The sequence below is a fragment of the Leucopleurus acutus genome, assembly GCF_964270905.1.
Source record: "Leucopleurus acutus genome assembly, chromosome: 19".
In the NCBI taxonomy this organism is placed as follows: Eukaryota; Metazoa; Chordata; class Mammalia; order Artiodactyla; family Delphinidae; genus Leucopleurus; species Leucopleurus acutus.
This window is the reverse complement of record NC_139161.1, coordinates 27,114,062-27,138,242: the sequence shown is the minus strand read 5'-3', so window position 1 is coordinate 27,138,242 and position 24,181 is coordinate 27,114,062. Positions and strand designations below refer to the sequence as shown.

General features: G+C 36.3%; 1 protein-coding gene across 1 annotated transcript in view; it reads left to right on the top strand.

The window, feature by feature from the left end:
• Positions 1-24,181, top strand: part of USP32 (ubiquitin specific peptidase 32) — a gene marked incomplete at its 5' end in the record, with an annotated part of 150,448 nt that overhangs the window by 86,168 nt on the left and 40,099 nt on the right. The window contains 5 exons of the mRNA XM_082861592.1: positions 676-737; positions 16,604-16,706; positions 20,253-20,448; positions 21,979-22,154; positions 22,792-22,932. Coding sequence (XP_082717718.1) covers positions 676-737; positions 16,604-16,706; positions 20,253-20,448; positions 21,979-22,154; positions 22,792-22,932 — 678 coding nt within the window. The remainder of the gene's footprint in view (positions 1-675; positions 738-16,603; positions 16,707-20,252; positions 20,449-21,978; positions 22,155-22,791; positions 22,933-24,181) is intronic.

The window sequence follows — 24,181 nt, the reverse complement described above, 5'->3', positions numbered from 1 at the left end:
GGTCTGGGAAGATCCCACATTCCGCGGAACGGCTGGGCCCATGAGCCATGGCTGCTGAGCCTGCGCGTCCAGAGCCTGTGCTCCGCAATGGGAGAGGCCACAACAGTGAGAGGCCCGCGTACCACAAAAAAAAAAAGAAAAAAGCATATTTAGCACTAGTGGCAATAATGTTTTTCTTAGAGTTGTTCAAATTGAAATGCCACCATTATCCTTCATTTTCTGTGTCCTTTTCATCTCCCCTTCACCTCTCTGCCCAGGTGCCATGGTATACTCCAGATTTCAGGAAAGGAAGTAATATTCTCTATGTGAGATAATTAAGATATATAGTGTTAATGAAATATTCTGAAAAGTAGTTTCTTCCTTTCTTTCTCCTTTTCTTCCTTTCTTCCTTTCTCTGTCTCTGTCTCTGTGTCTCTCTCTCTGTCTCTTTTTTATCACACAGAGATTTGGAAATTGCCTTCCATTGCAATGGTTTGTTTAAAAAGAAACAACAGAATAGAAAATTTAAGTTTAAAGTTCAGATTTGCTTAAGTGGATCATTGATAATTCATCAATTGAAAGCTATTGCTGATTTAGATTCCCATCTAGAATATGGATCTCATACAGAGAATGTGAAATAGTCTATAGTCCAGTCATTGGCACCAAAGAAGTTTAATTTACCACTTTTATCTCTAGGTATGTCACATAGTTCTGGGGTTAAGACCAGCTACTCCAGAAGAGGAAGGACAAATTATTAGGTAAGTTTGTAGTTTCAATCTGTACATTTTTCATTATATAGTTGAAATTTCTGACACCTGAAATATATTGTTACTGAGTAACAGCATGTCCCATTTTAACGTTATCATTACAATAGCACTTTGTTTCTCCAAAACAGTTACATAATGAAATTTTTTGTTAAACTAACTTCCTAACCAAGGGATTGGGTTAAGATATTTAAAGTGTACAATGTGGTGACTTGATATATTGTATACATTATGAAAGGATTCCACCCATTGAGTTAATTAACACACCATCATCATCAGCTCACATATTTATTTACCTTTTGGGGGTGGGGGTGAGAACATTTAAGTTCTGCTGTCTTAGCAGGTTTCATTTATATAATACATTGTTATCAACTATATTACATTGGATTTGAAGACCTTATATATCTTATAATGGAAATTTGTACCTTTTTACCGACCTCTGTTTCTCCCAGCCCCTGGCAGCCACTTTCCTCTTCAGTTTCTGAATTTGACTTTTTTTTTTTTATATCATGCAGTATTTGTCTTTCTCTGTCTGGCTTTTTTCACCTAGCTTAATGCTCTCCAGATTCATCCATGTTTTTGTAAATGACATGATTTCCTTCTCTTTTAAGGCTGAATAAAATTCCATTTTATATATATAAAAACACCACATTTTCTTTATCCATTCATCCGTTTTGGGACACTTAAGATTGTTTCTATACCTTGGCTAGTGTGAATAATACTGCAATGAACTTGGGAATAGAGCTGTCTCTTCAAGATAATGATTTCGTTTCCTTTGGATATATACCCGGGAGTGGGATTGCTGGATCATATGGTATTTCCATTTTTAATTTCCTGAGAAACCTCCGCACTGTTTTCCGTGATGGCTGTATCAGTTTACATTCCCACCAACAATGTACAAGGGTTTCTTTTCTCTACATCCTTGCCAGCATTTGTTATCTCTTATCTTTTTTATAATAGCCATCCTAAAAGATGTGAGATGATATCTCATTGTGGTTTTGATTTGTATTTCCCTCATTTTTAGTGATGTTGAGCACCTTTTCATGTAGCCATTGGCCATTAGTATGTTTTCTTTAGAAAAATGTCTATTCAGGTCCGTTGCCCATTTTTTTTTCCTTTGCCCATTTTTTAATTGGATTGTTTTGGTTTTTTGCTAGTGAATTATAAGAGTTCTTTGTATATTTTGGATATTAACCCCTTATCAAATATGTGGTTTGCAAATATTTGCTCCCATTTTATAGGCTGCCTTTTCATTTTGTTGATGGTTGCACTATTGACACTCTATCACATATGCACATACGTATATACCTCTGATGGAATTTGTAAATTTTTTACAAAAATGAGAGTATTCTGAAATATAGTTTTACTTTCTGCTTACATTTCCACTGCAGATAATATAAAATGACACTTGTATTTATCAATAAAATCCTCTTATAATTTAAATGATTGGCTAATAGGTCCTATTCATCCCCTAATTTTATCTCTATTTTTCTTTAACATAAGTATATTGGAACAATTTAGTAATAAAGTCTATAAGCCTTTGATTAGGGATTTACTTAGGCAGAATTACTTGAAGTCATATACCTGGGTTAATGAGCCTGTATATTTTTATAGTTATAATTCAATTTTTAATACCTTAAGTATCTTTCATTGCTTTAGGATTACTATTATACTACATGTTTATATAGAAAGTTTTAGAAATATGACTGAATCTCTACTAAACTTTGCTTTTAGAATAAAGTCTTAACATATAGTTTGTCACTTGACTTTTTCCTAAAGTAGTGTGTATAACTACTTTTTTGGTAGTTTCTTTTGGCTTTGGACTAATGGATAAAAGAGATTTTACTGAAACAGTTGTTGGGAACACCAGAGAACAAGATTACAGAGTCACATTTAAATAGGCAGTGCCAATTGAGATTTAGGTTAGTTGAAGTAGTAAATATATTTTGTTTTTAAAATGGATTTTTAAAAATAGTTCTTAAAGAAGGTTAGGCAAAATCCATTTTTTTAAAATGTTGTTTTCATAAAAACTGTAGTCTTGTGTAGTCTTTTTAATTTTCATACTCAGAAGACTTCTTCTTATTTACAGTTTACAGATGTTGACAGTGTTGCTTGATTTTCTCTAATGTTTAACTCTCGTAAAATAAAAATTAAAAGTACATTGAAGTGTACAAATGAGATAGTGTAAGGAAATACTAAAAGGCTTTTATGTAGCTGCAGTAGCTTTTTTTTCTGACAGCACTGCAATATAATTTCATATTATACTAATATCTTCTTAAGTCATTATGACTTAGCATAGATATTAAGAATGCTGTGTAAACTGTATATATATTTCTTGGCTTAATTATTTTGCAAATGTTCATAGCAACCCTATTTAAAAATATAATGTTGAGATAATCTTATATTTTTATAAAACTTTGTCCTTTGCAAAATACTTCCACTTGGGTTATTTCATCTAGTCCTCAGAATAACTGCATGAAATTAATTTCATCATCCCATTTTGTAAAAGAGAAAACTGAGATTCACAAAAGTTGAGGAACTTACCTAAAATTACATGGAGGTGGCAGAATCAAGTCTAGGACTTTTTTCATTAAAAACACTACTGCTTTCTGTATTTTTCAATAAATCTGAATTTTAAATCCTAGGTTCCAAATTTTTTATTTCATTTGGATTTCTGAGTTTTGTTTTATTTTGCCTCCATTTTTCACGTCAAAAATTCATTTTACTGTGATGGTTTTTGATGGATGAGTCAGGGAATCACACCTCTAGTTGCTAGACGGGATGCTACCTGATTCATGAATCATTGAATAAACTGAACTAGATCTCCAAAAATAATTTTTTTTTAATAAAAAGTAAAGGATGAGGAACTTCCTTGGTGGTCCAGTGGGTAGGACTCCACACTCCCAATGCAAGAGGCCCGGATTCAATCCCTGATTGGGGAAATAGATCCTGCACGCATGCCACAACTAAAGAGTTCGCATGCCACAACTAAGAGCCGCATGCCGCAGCTACGAAGTCTGCCTGCTACAACTAAAGATCCCACGTGCTGCAACTAAGACCCAGCACAGCTAAAATAAATAATAAATAAATAAATATTTTAAAATAAATAAAGGATGAGTCAGGTTGTTACATAGGCAATGAAGTGAAAGAAATATTTGTCTCAAAAAAAAAAAGAAAGAAAGAAATATTTGTCGCTAACTTAAAGAATCAGTACTTTTTTTAAAGATCAGTATCATGGACTTCCCTGGTGGTGCAGTGGTTAAGAATCCGCTTGCCAACGCAGGGGACACAGGTTCAATCCCTGGTCTGGGAAGATCCCACATGCTGCAGAGCAACTAAGCCCGTGTGCCACAACTACTGAGCCCTGTGCTCTAGAACCCATGTGCCACAACTACTGAGCCTACGTGCTTAGAGCCCCTGCTCTGCAACAAGAGAAGCCACCGTAATGAGAAGCCTCCGTACCGCACTGCAACAAAGAGCAGCCCCCGCTCGCTGCAACCAGAGAAAGCCCACACGCAGCAATGAAGACCCAAAACAGTAAAAAAAATTAATTAATTAATTAAGTTAAAAATCAGTATCATGATTTCTGCAATGGCTGAGTGAAGATCTCAGCAAATTCTCTCCCCGAAAAGCAACTGGGCAAAATTGTCAGCCAACCATTTCAGGACTCTGAAAACTGAACAGAGTTATTCAACAAATTGAGAAGCATTTATTCAAGAAAAACTACTAAACCTTGGTAAGAATAATGGGATTCTGTAGTATTTCTACCTGAGACTGTTCCCATGCCCTCCCATCCAACAGATCTGCATGATAGTTTTACCAGGGCAGGCCAGAGAGAGCTGACTTGATTTGCAGTAGAGCAGGGCTGAGTGCCTGGCCAAGAGAATTGTAAAAAAAAAATGGGGGTGGGGGGTGGAATTAGAAGTTTGGGATTAACATATACATACTACTGTATATAAAATAGATAAACAACAAGGGCCTGCTGTATACGGAACTATATTTGATATCTTGTAATAATCTATGATGGAAAAGAATCTGAAAGGTATATATATATATATATATATATCTGAATCACTTTGCTGTACATCTAAAACTAACACAACATTGTAAATTGACTATACTTCAATTAAAAAATGAAAGCAAAAAAAGAAAATAAGAATATAAACAATCTTATAAAAATATTGTAAAAAACAGTAGAGATTACATGGTGGCAAACAATCAGGGAACATCGCTAGCTTGGGGTTGAGGTACTGGTTAAGGGAAGCAGCAGACGGACAGCCCAGTCAAAATTTTAACAAAGACATCCAGAGAACAAGATAACCATAGTGAGTAAACTTCCCCATATTCTAAATGATTTGGAAGGCTGCTAGTATATACAAGACTACATGCAAGCTCAGAAGACACCAAAGCGAGCCTTAGATGTCTATTCATTCCTGGTTTAATGGGAATCCTTGCACATGCAGAAAGTAAAAGCCTTCCCTTGCACAGAGAAGGTTTGTAACCTTTCTGAACTTTGCATGTGTTTCTCAAATGGTGAACACAGATCCATCAGAGAAAAGGTGCAAGTGGCTCCAGATGTTTAAGCACAGCCTCTCACCAGTCATTGGCTGGCAAGTAAGTTATGCTCTTCCCAAGAAATCCAGGCTTAAAAATAAATATAAGAAATAATAATAAAACTGGGACTTCCCTGTGGTCCAGTGGTTAAGTCTGCCTTCCAATGCAGGGGACGTGGGTTTGATCCCTGGTCGGGGAACTAAGATCCCACATGCCGTGGGGCAACTAAGCCCGCGTGCCACAACTACTGAGCACACGGGCCACAATTAGAGAGCCCAGGCACCACAACTAGAGAGTCCATGCGTTCTGGAGCCCATGCGCCACAGCTAGAGAGAAGCCCACATGCTGCAACACGGAGCAGCCCGTGTGCCACAGCGGAGGATCCCACATGCCTAAACAAAGATCCTGCATGCCACAACTAATACCCAATGCAGCCAAAAATAAAATAAATAAATAAATATTTAAAAATAATAATAAAACTGAGCAGCCTTATACTTGCAGAAGAGACAGACTCTACAGAATTAGTTCTGGAAGTCACAAGGAAGAACACACGGGGGGGCGGTCAGAATCCAGAGTTGCTGAAATATATTATCAAATATGTCTGATTTTCGATAACAAAAAATTACAAGACATTGAACAGAATAGGAAAATATGACCCGTATACGGAGGGAAAACTAGTTGATAGAAACTGTCTCTGAGGTGGCCACTGATGTTAGACTTAGTACGCAGACTTCAAAGCAGTATTTGAATGTAAGTGTTTTCAAAGAACTAAAGTAAGCTTTGTTTAAAGAATTAAAGTATCATGACAATGACTGCTTAAATACAAAATATCAGTAAAGAGACAGAAATTTTAAAAGAGAAGCCAATAGAAATTCCGGAGTTGAAAAGTACAGTAAGTGAAACAAAAATTCACAGCAGATTTGAACCGACAGAGAAATAACCAGCAAAATATAATATAAACCAATAGATTTTTCGAATATGAAGAACAGAAACAAAAGAATAAATAAAAGTGAACAGCACTTCAGAGACATATGGAATGCCAGAAATAAGTATACCAACATAAACGTAATGGAAGTTCCAGAAGGAAAGGAGGGAGAGAGAAAAGAGCAGAGAAAAATATTTGACAAATTAGTGGCTGAACCTTCCAAAATGTGTTGAAAATCAGTAATTCAAGAATTCCAGTGAACTGCAAGTAAGTGAAACATAAAGAGATTCATATCTAGACACATAGTCAAACTGTTCAAAGCTATAGGCAAAGAGAAGATCTTCAAAGCAGGAAGAGAAGAATGACTTCTTTTGTAGACAGCAACCCCAAGTCAACAGCTGACGTTCTTAAAAGATGGAGGTCAGTAGCCAGTGGGATGGCATTTAAAATGCTGAAAGGGGGCTTCCCTGGTGGCGCAGTGGTTGAGAGTCCGCCTGCCAATGCAGGGGACACGGGTTCGCGCCCCGGTCCAGGAAGATCCCACATGCCGTGGAGCGGCTAGGCCCATAAGCCATGGCCGCTGAGCCTGCGCACCCGGAGCCTGTGCTCCGCAACGGGAGAGGCCACAACAGTGAGAGGCCTGCGTACCACAAAAAATAAAAATAATAAAAAATAAATAAAAATAAAATAAAATGCTGAAAGGGGAAAAACTGTCAATCCAGAATTCTTTATCCAGCAGAACTATCTTTCAGAAATGAAGGTAAATATAAATACTGAATTTGTTGCTAGTAAACATGTCCTAAGATAAATGCTAAAGAAACTTCTTCAGGCTGAAAGGAAATGACACCAGACACTTGGTAATTTGACTCCACACAAAGAAATATAGAGCACCAGTAAACATAATTACATAGTTAATAAAAGACAGTATAAATATATATTTTCTGTTTCTTTTTACTAATTTAAAATTAATGAGATAGTGATTTAAAAATTGTTTTTGTAACAGAAAATGTGTGACAATAATAATACAAAAAGAGTAGGAGGCAGAGCTATATTTGAGTAAGGTTTCTATATTTCACTGCAATAATTTAGAGTTAATCTGAAGTAGAATATGTTAAGATCCATATTGTAACTCTAGAGCAGCAACTAAGAAAATAATCCCAAAATATGGTTTCTTAAAAAAAATTAAAGTGATATACTAGAAAATATCTATTTAATGCAAAAAAGGAAGTAAAGGAGGAATAGAGGAACAAATAAAAATACTTGAGGGCTTCCCTGGTGGCGCAGTGGTTGAGAGTCTGCCTGCCGATGCAGGGAACACGGGTTCGTGCCCCGGTCCGGGAAGATCCCACATGCCGTGGAGCGGCTGGGCCCGTGAGCCATGGCCGCTGAGCCTGCGCGTCCGGAGCCTGTGCTCCGCAACGGGAGAGGCCACAACAGTGAGAGGCCCACGTACCGCAAAAAAAAAAAAAAAAAAATTGAAATAAATAGAAAACAAATAACAAATAGTAGGCATAAATCCAAACCAATAATTACCTTAAATAATAATGAATTAAACGCTCTAATCAAAAGCTAAAGATAGACTGAATCTTTTTAAATCCAACTACAGACAGTCCCTGAGTTATGATTTTTTGACTTTATCATGGTTCAAAAGCAATAACATGTTTAGTAGAAACCATATTTTGAATTTTGATCTTTTTCTGAGCTACTGATATGTGGTACAATACTCTCTTGTAATGCTGGGCAACAGCAGTGAGCTGCAGCTTCCAGTCCGCCACTTAATCACAAGGGTAAGCAACCAGTACACTTACAACCATTCTATACTAATGCAACCATTGTGTTTTTCACTTCCAGTATAATATTCAATAAATTGCATGAGATATTCAACACTGAATTATAAAATGGGTTTTGTGTTAGATGATTCTGCTCAACTGTAAGCTAATATAAGTGTTCTGAGCACGTTTAAGGTAGCCGAAACTAATCAGTCTATGATGTTCAGCAGATTATGTGTATTAAATACATTTTCAACTTAAGATATTTTCAACTTATGATGAGTTTATCGTGCCATAACCCCATCATAAATTGTGGATGATTTGTACTTGAGATTTAAAGACACAAATAGATTGAAAATAAAAGGATGAAAAAGATGCAACCATGCAGATAGTAATCATAAGAGAGCTGGAATGGCTATACTGATATTACAATTAAAATGGCTTTTATGCAAAAAAATGTTACTACAGACAGACATTTTATAATGATAAAAGTTTCAATTCATCAGGAAGATATAACAATTGTAAATATATATGCACCCAGTAACAGAACAGTCTACCCAGCAACAGCAGAATACATATTCAAGTGCACATGGAATACAGTCTAGGACAGACTGTATTCTAGGCCATGGGTTTTCATACTCTGGCCCTTTGGCTAACTTGGGAATGCTACCTGATTTTTATACAGCCTGCAAGCTAAAAATGTTACTTTACATTTTTAAATGTTTGAAAACCATCAAATGGGGATTAATAATTTGGGACACTTTACAATTAAATGAAACTCGAATCTCAGGGTACACAAACAAAGTTTTATTGGAACACAACTATGCACATTCAAAGAAACCTTTGGGGAATGGAAATTTGTTAACCTGATAAAGATTTCTGGAAAAACCTACAACTGATATATCTAATGGTTGGAACACTGAAGACTTCCCATAAGATCAGGACAAAGGCAAGGATGCTTGCTCTCACCACATCTATCAACTTTGTATTAGAGGTTCTAGCCAGTGAAATCAGGTAAGATTAAATAAATTTTTTAAAGTCATCCAGATTATAAAGGAAGAAGTAAAACCGTTTCTATTTGCAGACATAGATTCTAACTCTTAAAGAATTCACGGAAAATCTATTAGAATTAATAATTAGTTCAACAAGGTTGTAGGATACAAAACCAATATAAAAAATCAATTGAATTGCTATTTACTAACACTGAATAATTTGAAAGTAAAGTTAAAATTAAGACTCTAGTTCCTTTCTCAATAGAATCAAAATAAATAAAATCCTAGGAAACAAATTTAACAAAAGAAGTGTGAGACTTGTGCACTGAAAACTAACTACAAAACCAGGCTGAGAGAAATTAAAATCTTTGTAAATGCAGAGACTTTCCGTGTTCATGTGTTTGAAAACTCAGTACTGTCAAGATAATTCTTCCAAACTGATTTATAGATTCAACACAATACCAATCAAAATCCTAGCTTTTTTGTAGAAACTGACAAGATATTCCTAATTTTCATATAGAAACACAAAGAAATCAGATTAGCCTAAACAACTTGGAGAACTTCCTGAACTTCCTGAATTCAAACTTACTATAAGGCTGCATTAATCAAGGTAGTGTGGTACTGGCACATGGACAGACACACAGGTCAATCAAGCTGAACTGACAGTTTAGAAATAAACCTTTATATATTTGGTCAATTAATTTCCTACAAATTTGCCAACAAAATGTAATGGAGAAAGGGTTGTCTTTTCAACAGATTGTGTGGGAATAGTTGGATATCCACCTTGAAAAGATTTAGATCCTTACCTATACCATGCAAAAACAATGTAGTCCAAGTGGATCCCATAGACCTAAACATAAAAACTAAAACTATAACACTTCTGGAGAAAAACAATAGAAAGTCTTTGTGATTGGTATTGCCAAGGATTTCTTAGATATAACACCAAAAGCACAATCCATAAATGAATTTGTTTTGATAAATTGGACATAGTCAAAATTAAAAACTTTCAAGTTTCAAGAGACACCATTAACACAGAGACTGGGAGAAAATATTTGCATATCATTTATTCAGTAAAGGACTTGTTTCCAGGTTATATAAGTGAGTGTTACAACATTTTTAAATCCAAGTAAAATATGCAAAAGGCTTGAATAGGCATTTCACTAAATATATATGAATGAATGGCTAGTACACCCATGCATTTTCAGGGAAGGCAAATTAAAAGCACAATGATAGCAGTGACTCAGTGAAACTGGTGTAGTTCCAAGAGCCTGTCTCTCCACAGAAACAGTGAAAAATAAAGGAAAAACTGTCAAAACAAACTTTGTTAGAACTCTCAAAAAGAGTTGAAGGTTTATAGCAACTAAGCAAATGCTGGATTTTAAAAAAAGGCCAACTGAAAAAGCAATAGGAAAACTCTGGCAATTATATTTGCCCTTATCTGGTTCATTGTCAGTCTTGAAGATGGCAACCCATGTTCCTGGTTTAGACACCTGTGCTTGGTTTCACATGGAACAGAGCACACCATGTTCACAAAGATTTGTGTGTGTTTGTTCTAACCTGTCTGGGTTTATTTGAAGAACTGACACAAGGAGTTCATCTCTGGTATGCCTAACTGAGAACTTAACCAGGCTGGAAAAGCAGTGGGCATTCCTCAAAAATATTGTAAAGCAAATGAACAAACCGTAACCACCTGGGGCAAAAGATTATAGTTGAGCTGTACAACAGAGTGCCAAAAGTCTAGGAGGAGAAGCTGGAGAGAGTTTCCTTGGAAAATTAGAGCATTTGAAAGCACACTTATGTATACTAGCAAATTTAAAAAGCCTTGCACATACTTGTGGCAAGATGCATGCTCAGAATAGACCTGAGAATACCCCTATGTTTTCACCTCTGGCTAATCTCTAGACTGAGGGCATGTATAAAATGAAGGCTAAGGCAGCTGTAAAGAGCCTGGATAAGCATTGAAGAATTCCCCAGCACAGAGCTATTCTGTAAAGACAGGAGTGGTTTTTGTTTCCTCCTCATCTTCTTCCTCTCCTCACCCTGCCCTCCTCCATCCCCTCCTCCCTATTCTTCCTCTCCTCCTCCCTCTTTTTTTTCCCCCTACTATTCCTTTTCTCTCCCTCTCCCCTCGCTCCTGCCATTCAAGGAAATCTCTATCAAAACACTAGCTGAACACAAGTGAAGTGAAGAGAGACTTCAGAGACAACATATAACAGACTTTACAAAAAATAGTTTAGGAATGTCACTGAACAAACACTATAGCAAGCAACAAAAACCAGCAGGGGCGGGGGGAGGATCAGATTTCCAGAGTTGCCACATTATAATATTCAAAAGGTCTAGTTTTCAACAAAAATTATGAACCATGCAGCAAAACAAGAAAGTCCATTGCACATTCATAAAAGAAATTAACAGAAACTGTCTCTAAGGGAGCACAGACATTGGACTTTGTAGACAAAGATTTTAATCAACTATCTTAAATATGTTCAGAAAGCTGCTGGAAACCATGAACAAAGAGGTTAAAATAACCAGGAGAATGATGTATGGATAAACAGATAATATCAGTAAAGAGAAAGTATAAAAAGGAACCAAGCACAAATTCTGGAGCTGAAAAGTACAATAAGCAAAATGAAAAATTCAGTAGAGAGGTTCACCACCAGATTTGAGTAGATAGAAGAAAGAATCAGCAAATTTAAAGGTAGTTCAATTGAACTATCCCAGACTGAGGGGTAGAAAGGAAAAAGAATGAAGGAAGATGAACAGAGCCTAGGAGACCTGTGAAATAGCAGCAAGCATTCACGTGATGGGAATCCCAGAAGGAGAGGAGAGGAAGTGACAGAATACTTGAAGAAAAAACTTACCAAATTTGATAAAAGACAAGAACCTAAACATTCAAAAAGCTCATTGAACTGCAGGGTTAAACTCTAAGAGATCCACATGAAGACACATTATCATCAAGTTGTCAGAAGCCAGGGACAGAATTTTGAAAGCAGCAAGAGAGAAGCTACTTATCACATACAATGGATCCTCAATAAGATTTAAAGTGCTGAAAGAAAAAACAAGAATTCTATATCCTGCAAAAATATTTCTCCAAGAATGATTTCGATTTTGAAATTAATTCTTATACATGACCCCCAAAGCATAAGCAACCAAAGAAAAAAAATGGATAAATTTGGCTTTATCAAAATTAAAAAACTGTTCATCAAAGGGCATTGTCAAGAAAGTGAAAAGAAAGCCTACAGAATGAGACATAATATTTGTAAATCATAGATCTGACAAGGGTCAAGTAAGTAGAATATTTAAAGAACTCCTACAGCTCACCAACCAAAAAATAACTCAATTTTAAAATGGGCAAGGGACTTGAATACACATTTCTTCAGAGATGATATACAAGTGGTTATCCAGCAGTTGAAAAGATGCTCAAAAACATTAGTCATTAAGGAAATTTTGCAGTTCAAAACCACATGAAATTCCACTTTGCACCTACTAGGGTATTTTTAATTTTTAAAATGGAAAATAATTTTTTTGATGATTTGGAGAATTTGGGATCCTCATTGCATCACTGGTAGAATTGTAAAATGGTGTAGCTGCTTTAGAAGATAAGTTGGTACTTCTTCAATGTGGAATTACCACATAATCGAGCAATTCCACTTCTAGGTATATACCTAAAACAATTGAAAATAGACACTCAAATACTTGTAGCCAAATGTTTATATCAGCACTATTCACAATAGCCATAAGGTGGAAACAGCCCAAATATCAACCAGTAGATGAATGAATAAACAAAATGTATATCTATGCCATGAAATATTAGCCATAAAAAGGAATGATGTACTCATACATGCTACATCATGGATGAACCTCACAAATGAAGAAGCCAGACACAATAGGTCACATATTATATGATTCCATTTATATCCGTGGTCCCCAACCTTTTCGGCACCAGGGGCTGGTTTCGTGGAAGACAATTTTTGCACAGACTCGGGGGGTGGGGTGGGGGGAGAGTGCTTCAGGCAGTAATGTGAGTGATGGTTCAGACGGTAATGCGAGCGATGGGAAGCGGCAGATGAAGCGTTGCTCGCTTACCCGCCACTCACCTCCTGCTGTGTGGCCGGTTCCTAACAGGCCATGGACCAATACTGGTCCACGGCCTGGGGGTTGGGGCCCCCTGATTTATATGAAATATATGAAATATCCAGAATAGGTAATCTATTGGTACAGAAAGCAGATTGGTGATTGTCAAGGGCTGGGGGAAGAGGGTAATAGAAAATAACTGCTTAGTTGGGATGTATGAAAATGTTTTGGAGAAGTTCACATAGCATAAAATTAACAATTGTAGCACTGTTGGTGGAATGTAAATTGATACAGCCACTATGGAGAACAGTATGGAGGTTCCTTAAAAAACTAAAAATAGAACTACCATATGACCTAGCAATCCCACTACTGGGCATATACCTTAAGAAAACCATAATTCAAAAAGAGTCATGGGGCTTCCCTGGTGGCACAGTGGTTGAGAGTCCGCCTGCCGATGCAAGGGACACGGGTTCGTGCCCCAGTCCGGGAAGATCCCACATGCCGCGGAGCGGCTGGGCCCGTGAGCCATGGCCGCTGAGCCTGTCCGTCCAGAGCCTGTGCTCTGCAACGGGAGAGGCCACAACAGTGAGAGGCCCGCGTACCGCAAAAAAAAAAAAAAAGTCATGTACCACAATGTTCATTGCAGCACTATTTACAATAGCCAGGACATGGAAGCAACCTAAGTGTCCATTGACAGATGAATGGATAAAGAAGATGTGGCCATAAAAAGAAATGAAATTGAGTTATTTGTAATGAGGTGGATGGACCTAGAGACTGTCATACAGAGTGAAGTGAGTCAGAAAGAGAAAAACAAATACCGTATGCTAACACATATATATGGATCTAAACCAAAAAAAATGGTTCTGAAGAACCTAGGGGCAGGACAGGAATAAAGACGCAAATGTAGAGAATGGACTTGAGGACATGGGGAGAGGGAAGGGTAAGCTGTGATGAAGTGAGAGAGTGGCATGGACATATGTACACTACCAAATGTAAAATAGATAGCTAGTGGGAAGCAGCCAAATGTCACAGGGAGATCAGCTCGGTGCTTTGTGTCCACCTAGAGGGGTGGGATAGGGAGGGTGGGAGGGAGACGCAAGAGGGAGGAGAAATGGGGATAAATGTATATGTATAGCTGATTCACTTTGTTACACAGTACAAACTAACACACAATTGTAAAGCAATTATACTCCAATAAAGATGTTAAAAAAAAAACGATTGTTAAGTATACAATTCAGTGGCATTTAGTACATTTAAAATGTGCAACAAACAACCATCTTATGTTATATGAATTTCTCCTCAATAAGAATAGTGTCTTAAAAATCACAGTGTGGGGACTTCCCTGGTGGTCCAGTGGTAAAGAATCAGCCTTACAATGCAGAGGACGTGAGTTCGATCCCTGGTCAGGGAATGAAGATCCCACATGCCATGGGGCAACTAAGCCCACATGCCACAACTACAGAGCCCACTCACCACAACTACAGAGCCCATGCACCTTGGAGCCTGCATGCCACAACTAGAGAAGAGAAAACCCACAGGCCACAACTAGAGAGAAGCCCGAGCACCGCAACAAAGATCCCACGTGCCATAACTAAGACCTGATGCAGCCAAAAATAAATAAAGGAAACCATAAACAAGACGAAAAGACAACCCTCAGAATGGGAGAAAATATTTGCAAATGAAGCAATAAACAAAGGATTAATCTCCAAAATATACAAACAGCTCATGGAGCTCAATATCCAAAAAACAAACAACCCTATTAAAAAATGGGCAGAAGACCTAAATAGACATTTTACCAAAGAAGACATACAGATGAAGAGGCACACGAAAAGATTCTCAACATCACTAATTATTAGAGAAATGCAAATCAAAACGACAGTGAGGTATCACTTCACACTGGTCAGAATGGCCATCATCAAAACAATAAATGCTGGAGAGGGTGTGGAAAAAAGGGAACCCTTTTGCACTGTTGGTGGGAATGTAAATTGATTCAGCCACTATGGAGAACAGTATGGAGGTCCCTTACAAAACTAAAAATAGAGCTACCATATGACCCAGCAATCCCACTACTGGGCATATATCCTGAGAAAGCCATAATTCAAAAGGACACATGTACCACAATGTTCATTGTAGCACTGTTTACAATAGCCAAGACATGGAAACAACCAATGACAGATGAATGGATAAAGAAGATGTGGTACATATATGCAATGGAATATTACTCAGCCAGAAAAAGGGATGAAATTGGGTCATTTGTAGAGATGTGGCTGGACCTATAGGCTGTCATACAGAGTGAAGTAAGCTAGAAAGAGAAAAACAAATGTCGTATATTCATGTATATATCTAGAAAAATGGTAGATGAACCTATTTGCAGGGCAGGAATAGAGACATAGACATAGAGAATGGACATGTGGACACAGCAGGGGAAGGGGGGAGGGTGGGACCAACTGGGAGATGAAGTTTGACATAAATACACTCCCATGTGTAAAATAGATAGCTAGTGGGAACCTGCTGTATAGCACAGGGAGCTCAACTCTGTGCTCTGTGATGACCTAGATGGGTGGGATGGGAGCATGGGAGGGAGGTCCAAGAGGGAGGGGATATAGATATGCATATAGCTGATTCACTTCATTGTACAGCAGAAACTAACACATTGTAAAGCAATTATACTACAATAAAAATAAATAAATAATAAATTAATCTTAAAAATAAAATCACAGTGTGACACCACTTCACACCCATTAGGACATTTGTGATAGAAAAGACAGACAATAACAAGTGTTGGTGAGAATGTGGAGCAACTAGAACCCTCATACAGTAACTGATGGGGATGTTAAATGGTGCAGCCACTTTGGAAAACAGCTGGCCAGTTTCAAATTATCAGGTGTTAGATAGATAAACAAAATATGGTGTATATATGTATATATATAATAATATACCTATGGAATATTATTCAGTAATAAAAAAGCACAAACTAGTGATATGTACTCCAACATAGATGAACCTCAGAAACATGCTAAGTAAAAGAGGCCAGATATAAAAGACAATGTGATAACATTCCATTTATTTAAGTTCCTTGCCCATTTAAAAATTGCAAAATGTTCATAAAAAGGAAATTTATAAGAGATAGAAAATAGACTAGTGGTGTCTTGTGGCTGAGGGCAGTAATTTGACTAAAAAATGACTAAAAATAGGCATAAAGTATCTTTTGGGGGTATCTGAAATGTTCTAAAATTGGATTGTGGTGATGTTTGCACATGACTGTAAGTTTACCAAAATCATTGAGTTCTTTACTTAATTCAGGTAACTAGTATGTTACTAAATTATTCCTCATTTAAGCTGTATTTGAAACATCAGTTGGAGGCTTAATAGTGGTGTTATGACTCCAGAAATTGGCTTATCAGTGTTTCACTAATTTAAAATGTGGCCATCTCCCTAGTATATCTGTTTCATGTTTTTCCTTTGAAAAATTTCTAATGATAATTTGTAGGTGCATGGTCATATGTTTTATACACCATTTGTTGTACTGAATTTCTTTTGTATGTACAGAGGATGGTTAGAACGAGAGAGCAGGTATGGTCTGCAACCCGGACACAATTGGTTTATCATCTCCATGCAGTGGTGGCAGCAGTGGAAAGAATATGTCAAATATGTGAGTAAGATTCCTGTTTATCTACATTTTTCATAGGATTATTAACTCCATCAGACTTTGTGTGACTAGTGGCCAGTAATAAAATGCTCCAACCTCGATAAAGATTTGAAGGGGAAAGAAATGAATACCTATATGATGCTACCAACTTGCTTTTCTAAAAAGCAAGTTCCAGAGCAAGTAATAGATTCATTAAGGAATTAGTTACTCTACTCAGCATTTGGAGCACATTATGAAAACAAAAGTAGGAGACTATAATCCTCACTTGGGCAGTGGTTGCATAGCAAAATCACATAGAAAGCTTAAAAAAAAAAAAAGAAATGCCTATGCTCCACTCCAGACCAAATAAATCAGAAAGCATAATTGAAGAAAAAGTTTGAATTAATTTAAAAAAGTCATTTTTGTTTACTGAAAATTTTCTTTTGAAATCTGACTTAAATGGAATACATTTTGTTGGTAGGGACTCAATATCAGAAAAGCTGTGAGAAGATCAATATTATCTTTAATAAATTGCTATGAAGTCTACAAACTGAAGTCCAAACATATTAATAATATAAACTAACTACTCAGGCCTACTTCACAGGCCATAGGTCAGTGTGATTCTGTTGTTCCATTGTCCGTATACAATTCTGACTTCTTTGGTGGATAGTTGAATTTAAAATATTGATGGCCCCAAATCCATACTTAATGTAGACTCCCAGTTTTTAATCATTTGTGTACTATGGTCACCATTTTTTTACCATATAGTTCCCATACTATTATTTTCTTAGTATGTTTATATAAATAACTTTATCATTTTTACATAAATATATTTTATTTTAAAAGGAAACTTTATATCACTATCTTAAATAGAAAATCAGTGTCACATTCCAGAAATAGAGGATCAAAATAAAATCAATGAAAATAAAATATATTATTAAAGTCTAGCCAAGTAGTGTTGTCTTTTGAAGACTGATACTGAGACCTGTTCTCTGTCAAAAATAGAAATTGTCAAGTATTAGATTAGCAGATCAAGCATTAGATTAGCACATTAGTACCAAACTGAGACCCTGTCCTTGAAGTAATCAGAGGATTGAAAGAGAATTGAATAGGGAATAATTTTTTTCATTGTGAACTAGGGTTATTTAATACCCAAAATAATCTGGTACCTTTCCCATATTTTAAGAAAGTTAATAATTAATAGAAGATGCTAACACTTGGATCTGTAATAAAGAATGTGAATCTGTGTGCTTCTGAACTATTTGAAGTTTTAACAATAAGGCTATTAAAAATTTTTTAGTCCAATAAAGTTAATTGGTATGTAGAAAGAAATCTAGGTTTCATTCTCATTCTTATTGCCACTCTTGATTAAAGGCACTGGAATTTCTTCAGAGCTGGCTTCTGAAGGATTTACAAATTGATAATATTCCCCTGCCTTACAGATCAAAGAGGGAAAAAAATCTAATAAAATATTGACACAATGTCTCCTTGTTTTGGCTAAAATTAGAGATGCTGTAATTTCATTAAAAGAATCTAAAGCATCCATTACGCTGTTGCTATGCTGTGACTTGGAGTTTGTCTTTTAAATTTGATGTTTTTCTTGGGTTTCAACTAGTTACTTTATAAGCTGTGCCTTCAAGACCCACAGCCATTGATCAGTTTCATCTACTAAAATTTATGTCATTATTTATTGAATGCCACTTAAGATCCTTTACCCATGCTACTGTCTATCATTCTCAGATGCCTGTGGGATCTTGTTCTACTGGTTAGCCCCATTAGTCTTTCTCTTTACCTCTCACTTAAAAATATCCTGATCTTTTTTTAAAAAAGTATTTATTTATTTATTTATGGCTGTGTTGGGTCTTCGTTTCTGTGCGAGGGCTTTCTCTAGTTGCGGCAAATGGGGGCCACTCTTCATCACGGTGTACGGGCCTCTCACTATCGCGGCCTCTCTTGTTGCGGAGCACAGGCTCCAGACGCGCAGGCTCAGTAATTGTGGCTCCCGGGCCTAGTTGCTCCGTGGCATGTGGGATCCTCCCAGACCAGGGCTCGAACCCGTGTCCCCCGCATTGGCAGGCAGATTCTCAACCACTGCGCCACCAGGGAAGCCCTATCCTGATCTTTTTAAAACACTCACAGATATACATTCTCATAGCACCTTCCCTCCACCTTCTCCTCAATTCTTAGCTCTCTCTCTTTTTTTTTTTGTTTTTTTTCCACAAGTAAACTTAGTAGAGAATAGTTCTATGCTAGCGGCCTCTGCTTCTGGTACTCTGCATCTCCTCATTTTTCTCTGGTCATTCAGACTCAGTGTCCTTCCCAGATTCTTCTGCTACCTATCCTGTAAATGCTGTACTCTCCTTATTCTACATACACCATTTTCTTGTCCTTCCAGAAGTCTGTTGAGCTTCACATTTTTATATCTAGTCTCTTTCTCTGTCCTGAGCACTAGACTCAATGTCCATATATCTCAAACCAGAATATCCCAAAATAAGGTTATTCCTAAAACGATTCCAGTCACCAATACACCTTATCTTATGAAGGTGTCAACTCCCATCCAGTCATCTAAGCCAGCACCTCATGTCCGACCTTGGAATTATCTGTGCCCCTCTTTCATACACAATTAGTTGTCAAGTTTTTTTTATCTCCTAAATCCATGCTCTTCTCTCTATCTCCTTACTTATGGATCTAGCTTTTTATGGTTTAGTGCCTCATCATCTCTTGCCTGAATTATTATAGAAGTCTTCTAATTTGTGTCTCCATTTTCAGTTTCTGCCTCAAATCCGTTCTACACACTAGAGTTATTTTTAAAGCAAAAATTGGGTTATGCTATTCCCCTATTTAAAAGCCTCTCACAGAAAAATCCTATCAATATAATGTTAAGGGAAAGAAAAATTAGCAATATGCTGTATTTAAAATGTGATATCTAACAACAACCAGAATGATAGTTCACATTTACTAAATGCCAGGCATAAAACTCTGAGGTAGATATTAATACTAATATTATCCTAGTTTTTACCCATGAAGGAGCTGAGGCTTATAAGTTTACTTATTGTAAAAGGTCACAGAGCTGGGAAGTCAGTGCCCTGCCCTTAATTGTAACTGTATTCTCCACATTTATTTTTTACATATATGTATATGTTTTCAGTCACAAAAAATAAATGATGGCATCTGAGTACTTGTGATATTTATTTTCTTCATATTTTTCCATATTTTCTATAATAACAATGTAATCTTTAATAGTAAAAAGAATAAATATTATTTAATTTTTTAGTATCAATAAAAGCCTCCCATGATTTCCAACTTTCAACAGAATAAAGTCTAAATTATTTTATGTGGCACAGAGTCCCTTGTAGTCTGTTCCCATTCTGCCTTAACAATTTTATTTATATACACTATTCCCCTTTGAAGAAATTAAAATTTAGTTATCCATCAAAATCTTTTTAAGTGGCTGTAGCCAGCCACAGGAAGATTAGAAACAATAGACCATTTGCGGATTCATTTTTGAAGGCTGCATAATTGGCAGATTATTAAATTTTACCTCTTAATTTCTGACTTCATAATTTTTAGGATGCCAGCCCTGTTGCAATTGAGCCGTCATCTGTTCTGAATGGAGGAAAATATTTATTTGGAACAGCAGTACATCCTATAGAGCAGAGTGAAGATAGAATCGGAGGAGGCAGCCCCAGTTATGTGAACACCACAGAAGAGAAATTTTCAGACAACATTTCTACTGCATCTGAAGCCTCGGAAACTGCTGGCAGTGGTAAGCATAGTTTGTTTTCCAAGAGGTTTAGGCAGGGTCATTTCTTAAAGGGGTATATACTCAGAGAGTGTGCTTGGTAGGATATGGGGCATCAGGTTTCCATTCACAGAAATAAGTTTCGAATGAAATGGTCAGTTAATAGATTCTTGAATGTATTAGTATCTTTACAAAGAGGAGCTCTTCTATATTCTACCTCATTAATCTCTCAATTTGAAAATATTTTCACAGTTTTCATTGATTAAGTCAATCTTTCCATATTGTTATTAAATCATTTTGTCAATAAATTTAAATTTGAGAAAACATAATAAAATCTAACTTTTTATCTCCAGAACTCTCTCTAACCATAAGCATACATTCATTGGATTAAATGCACCCTCATATCAGATTCTACAGACATTTCAGGATGGAATTTGGGAGTTATTTTGTTAAAATATTTAGAAAGACTTCATAATGTTCCCCATAATCCCCTTCCATTGTTGATACCTACATAAAACTTAGTGGTTCTACACTTATGGGGAAGATGCTTTGGTGTATTTTGGCCCAAATGAATTTAGTTGATCCCTATTATTCTGCTGATACAGTGGCAGAACTCTCAACCTTATTCTGTTGTTGTTTCATCTTTGAGATTTTTTTTCTCCTTTTCTGTGGAGGGAGAAGGCAAATTGGACAGAGTTAGCATTTTCTCTACAAAACTCTTTGTAGAATCTACTGCTTCTTTTTCACCATCTGACGTTACAGAGATCACTTAGCAGTCCTAGAAGTGCTCTCTCTGATCAGCTTTCACACTAAGATTGTTTCTTGACCCTCCCTAAGATCCTTTTTGATATATGCTCACTCTGTATAATCTGTGCTATACACATGCTGAGCCATACCACAGATACAAGTTTCAAAGTAAATGATGGCTAGAAGGTTTACCTGAGATTAATATGTGGTTGAGAGTTGAAATACCTTAAGATACCACTGGGGTTCACAACTCTAAGTTATCATCAGTCATTTTCCTGTGTGTATTTTTCTACTGTGACATTCATGCCTTCCTTTCAAATAGATTTATTAGGGAACAGTTTCTTCCCTCCCAGCACTCTCTGTTGGAGTTCTTTTTTTAGCTCCTTCCCTTTGGTTTAGAGACTTGTTATCACCATTATCTACCAAGAACCTTTGCAGGTGGAAGAGAAGAATTAAGGGAAGATATGTGAGAGCCCAGCTACTTGACTGTATTTCTTCCTTTCCTATCAGAGGAAAGGAAGAGGACATATAATTCTCGTGAATTATTAGATATTCTAGGAGTCTGGCCAAACGTTCATTTGGTAACAATTTTCAAAGCTTTTATTCTACCTAGTGTTATACTAGGTATTGTCCAGAAAGGAATACCTCTCTAATTCCTATCTTCTACAGAATTCATCAGAATCTAACCCTGTACTGACCTGACCACAGAATAATAGCATTAACCTAATACGTGGACATTGAGTTTGTATATTCAAGCCTATTTATGTATAATAAAATAAAGAGATTCCATCTTCTTTTTCCTTACAGGCTTTCTGTATTCTGCCACACCAGGGGCAGATATGTGCTTTGCTCGACAACATAACACTTCTGACAATAACAACCAGTGTTTACTAGGAACCAGTGGGAATATTTTGTTGCACCTCAATCCTCAGAAACCAGGGGCTATTGATAACCAGCCACTAGTAACTCAAGAACCAGTAAAGGTAAGTAATTTGACATCTCTTTCAGGTTGCTAATAAATTTCATTCTACGGATTTTAGCACATAGAAAATGTCTGTGATTCATTTTATTAACCTGTTGTAGATGGAAATGTTTCTGTGAGAATATTTCATGACTTAGTACTTGTGTAGAAGCAGTTTAGTGATCCTTAGAAATGTTTTTCTTACTTAGGACAGCTACTGTAAAAATGTAGTTTCACGTGTATGTGAATTTTTTTTTTCAAAATAATATTTTTTACTGTTGGAAAGAAGTCTGTGAAAACTTTTATTATTCCCAAATGTTCCAGTGACTTTTTTCAAATGATTTGCCTTGAGTTTCATTTCTTAGTTTATTTTGAAAGTTCAAAATAAAAATCTTTTAGAAAATTCATTTTTTTCTAGTGACATGAAACTGAGTAGTGATGCATTTATTCTCCTGTGTCTAGGTTTTGTTAAAACACAAGAGACTGCAATTTTAAAAATCAAAATTTGGGGGAATTCCCTGACAGTCCAGTGGTTAGGACTGCACACTTTCACTGCCGTGGGCCCGGGTTCCATCCCTGGTCTGGGAACTAAGATCCTGAAAGCTGCAAGGTGCAGCCAAAAAAAAAAAAATCAACATTTACATTCCATTCTTTCTAAGGCTACATCATTAACACTAGAAGGAGGACGATTAAAACGAACCCCACAGCTGATTCATGGAAGAGATTATGAAATGGTTCCAGAACCTGTATGGAGAGCACTTTATCATTGGTATGGAGCAAACCTGGCCTTACCTAGACCTGTAAGTATAGCCAATATTGCCTTATATAAGGAGAAATTATAGATGGGGTCTTCTATTAATTTTTTATGTGAACCTCACTATCCACAAATTAGTTCTTACCCATGGTAGCAGAGTATTCAGTACCTGTTCAAATTAGCTGAATGAATTTTAGGTTCTTTCATATTCATTCATTCATTTACTCATACATTTATTGAGCACTACATTAGGTACCAACCATACAATGATGTTCCTTTGGGAGTGAGTGACTTATATGGAGTGGAGGAAATAGTCACTAGACTAAATAGAGTCAAGGAATTATGAGGCTAGTCTATTAAATAAGTCATCCACATAAACATAGCCATTAAGATAATGCAGAACTCAGACTGGAGCAGAAGTCTGAGAGCCAGTGCCAAAAAGTTCAGTGAATGTAGAGGAAGTGGTACAGAGGTTACTTCTAAAACTGTTACTCCCATTAACCACACAGGCATCCACTTAGGGATTGGATTCATCTTGTAGCTGTTGGTGGATTTTTGTGGTTTGTCTTTTTGAAGGAGGAACATATAAAAGATCACAACATATAATAAAAAGAATTCAAAGCTAGTGAATTCTGATTGTTGCCATTACTAGAATGAGTCATTTAGAGCATAAGTAAAATGCTCTACAGTAATTTAAAGGGCTTGGAGTATGTAATATCAAAATATTAGTGAGTTAACTGTTCAACATGATTTGTTCTGCTTATACAGTAAACAGCAGTACTCATTGCCCTGAATACTCTTCACATTACTGACGCAGTAAAATACTTTATAAGAAGACTCTTTTACTGTATCAAGAAACACTCTCCCTGTATAATGTCCAAGAACGCTTTTATACCAGAAAGGATTTCCATGAATAAGATATAGTAACTTAGGTCACGTCCAAAAAGAGTAAAAGTCTGCTATATGTCCGTACTCTTAATTTTGATAATGATTTTGAGTTATTAATAATTATGTTTATTAAAAATTATGTTTAAATCACAATCAGGAATTTAGGGTTTGTGTTTGTTGGCTCCAAAAGATTTCTACTGTATTTGTCAACAGAACTCCTAGGTAGATACATATAAATATGAATATACATAGATACATTTACATACATATTATATTCTTTATTTATTGGGGAGTGGGATAGTCCTTGAGTTAATCACTTAATTTCTGGTGGGACTTTCCTGCTCTAATATTCTTCTTTTTTTTTTTTAATAAATTTATTTATTTATTTGTTTGTTTATTTATGGCTG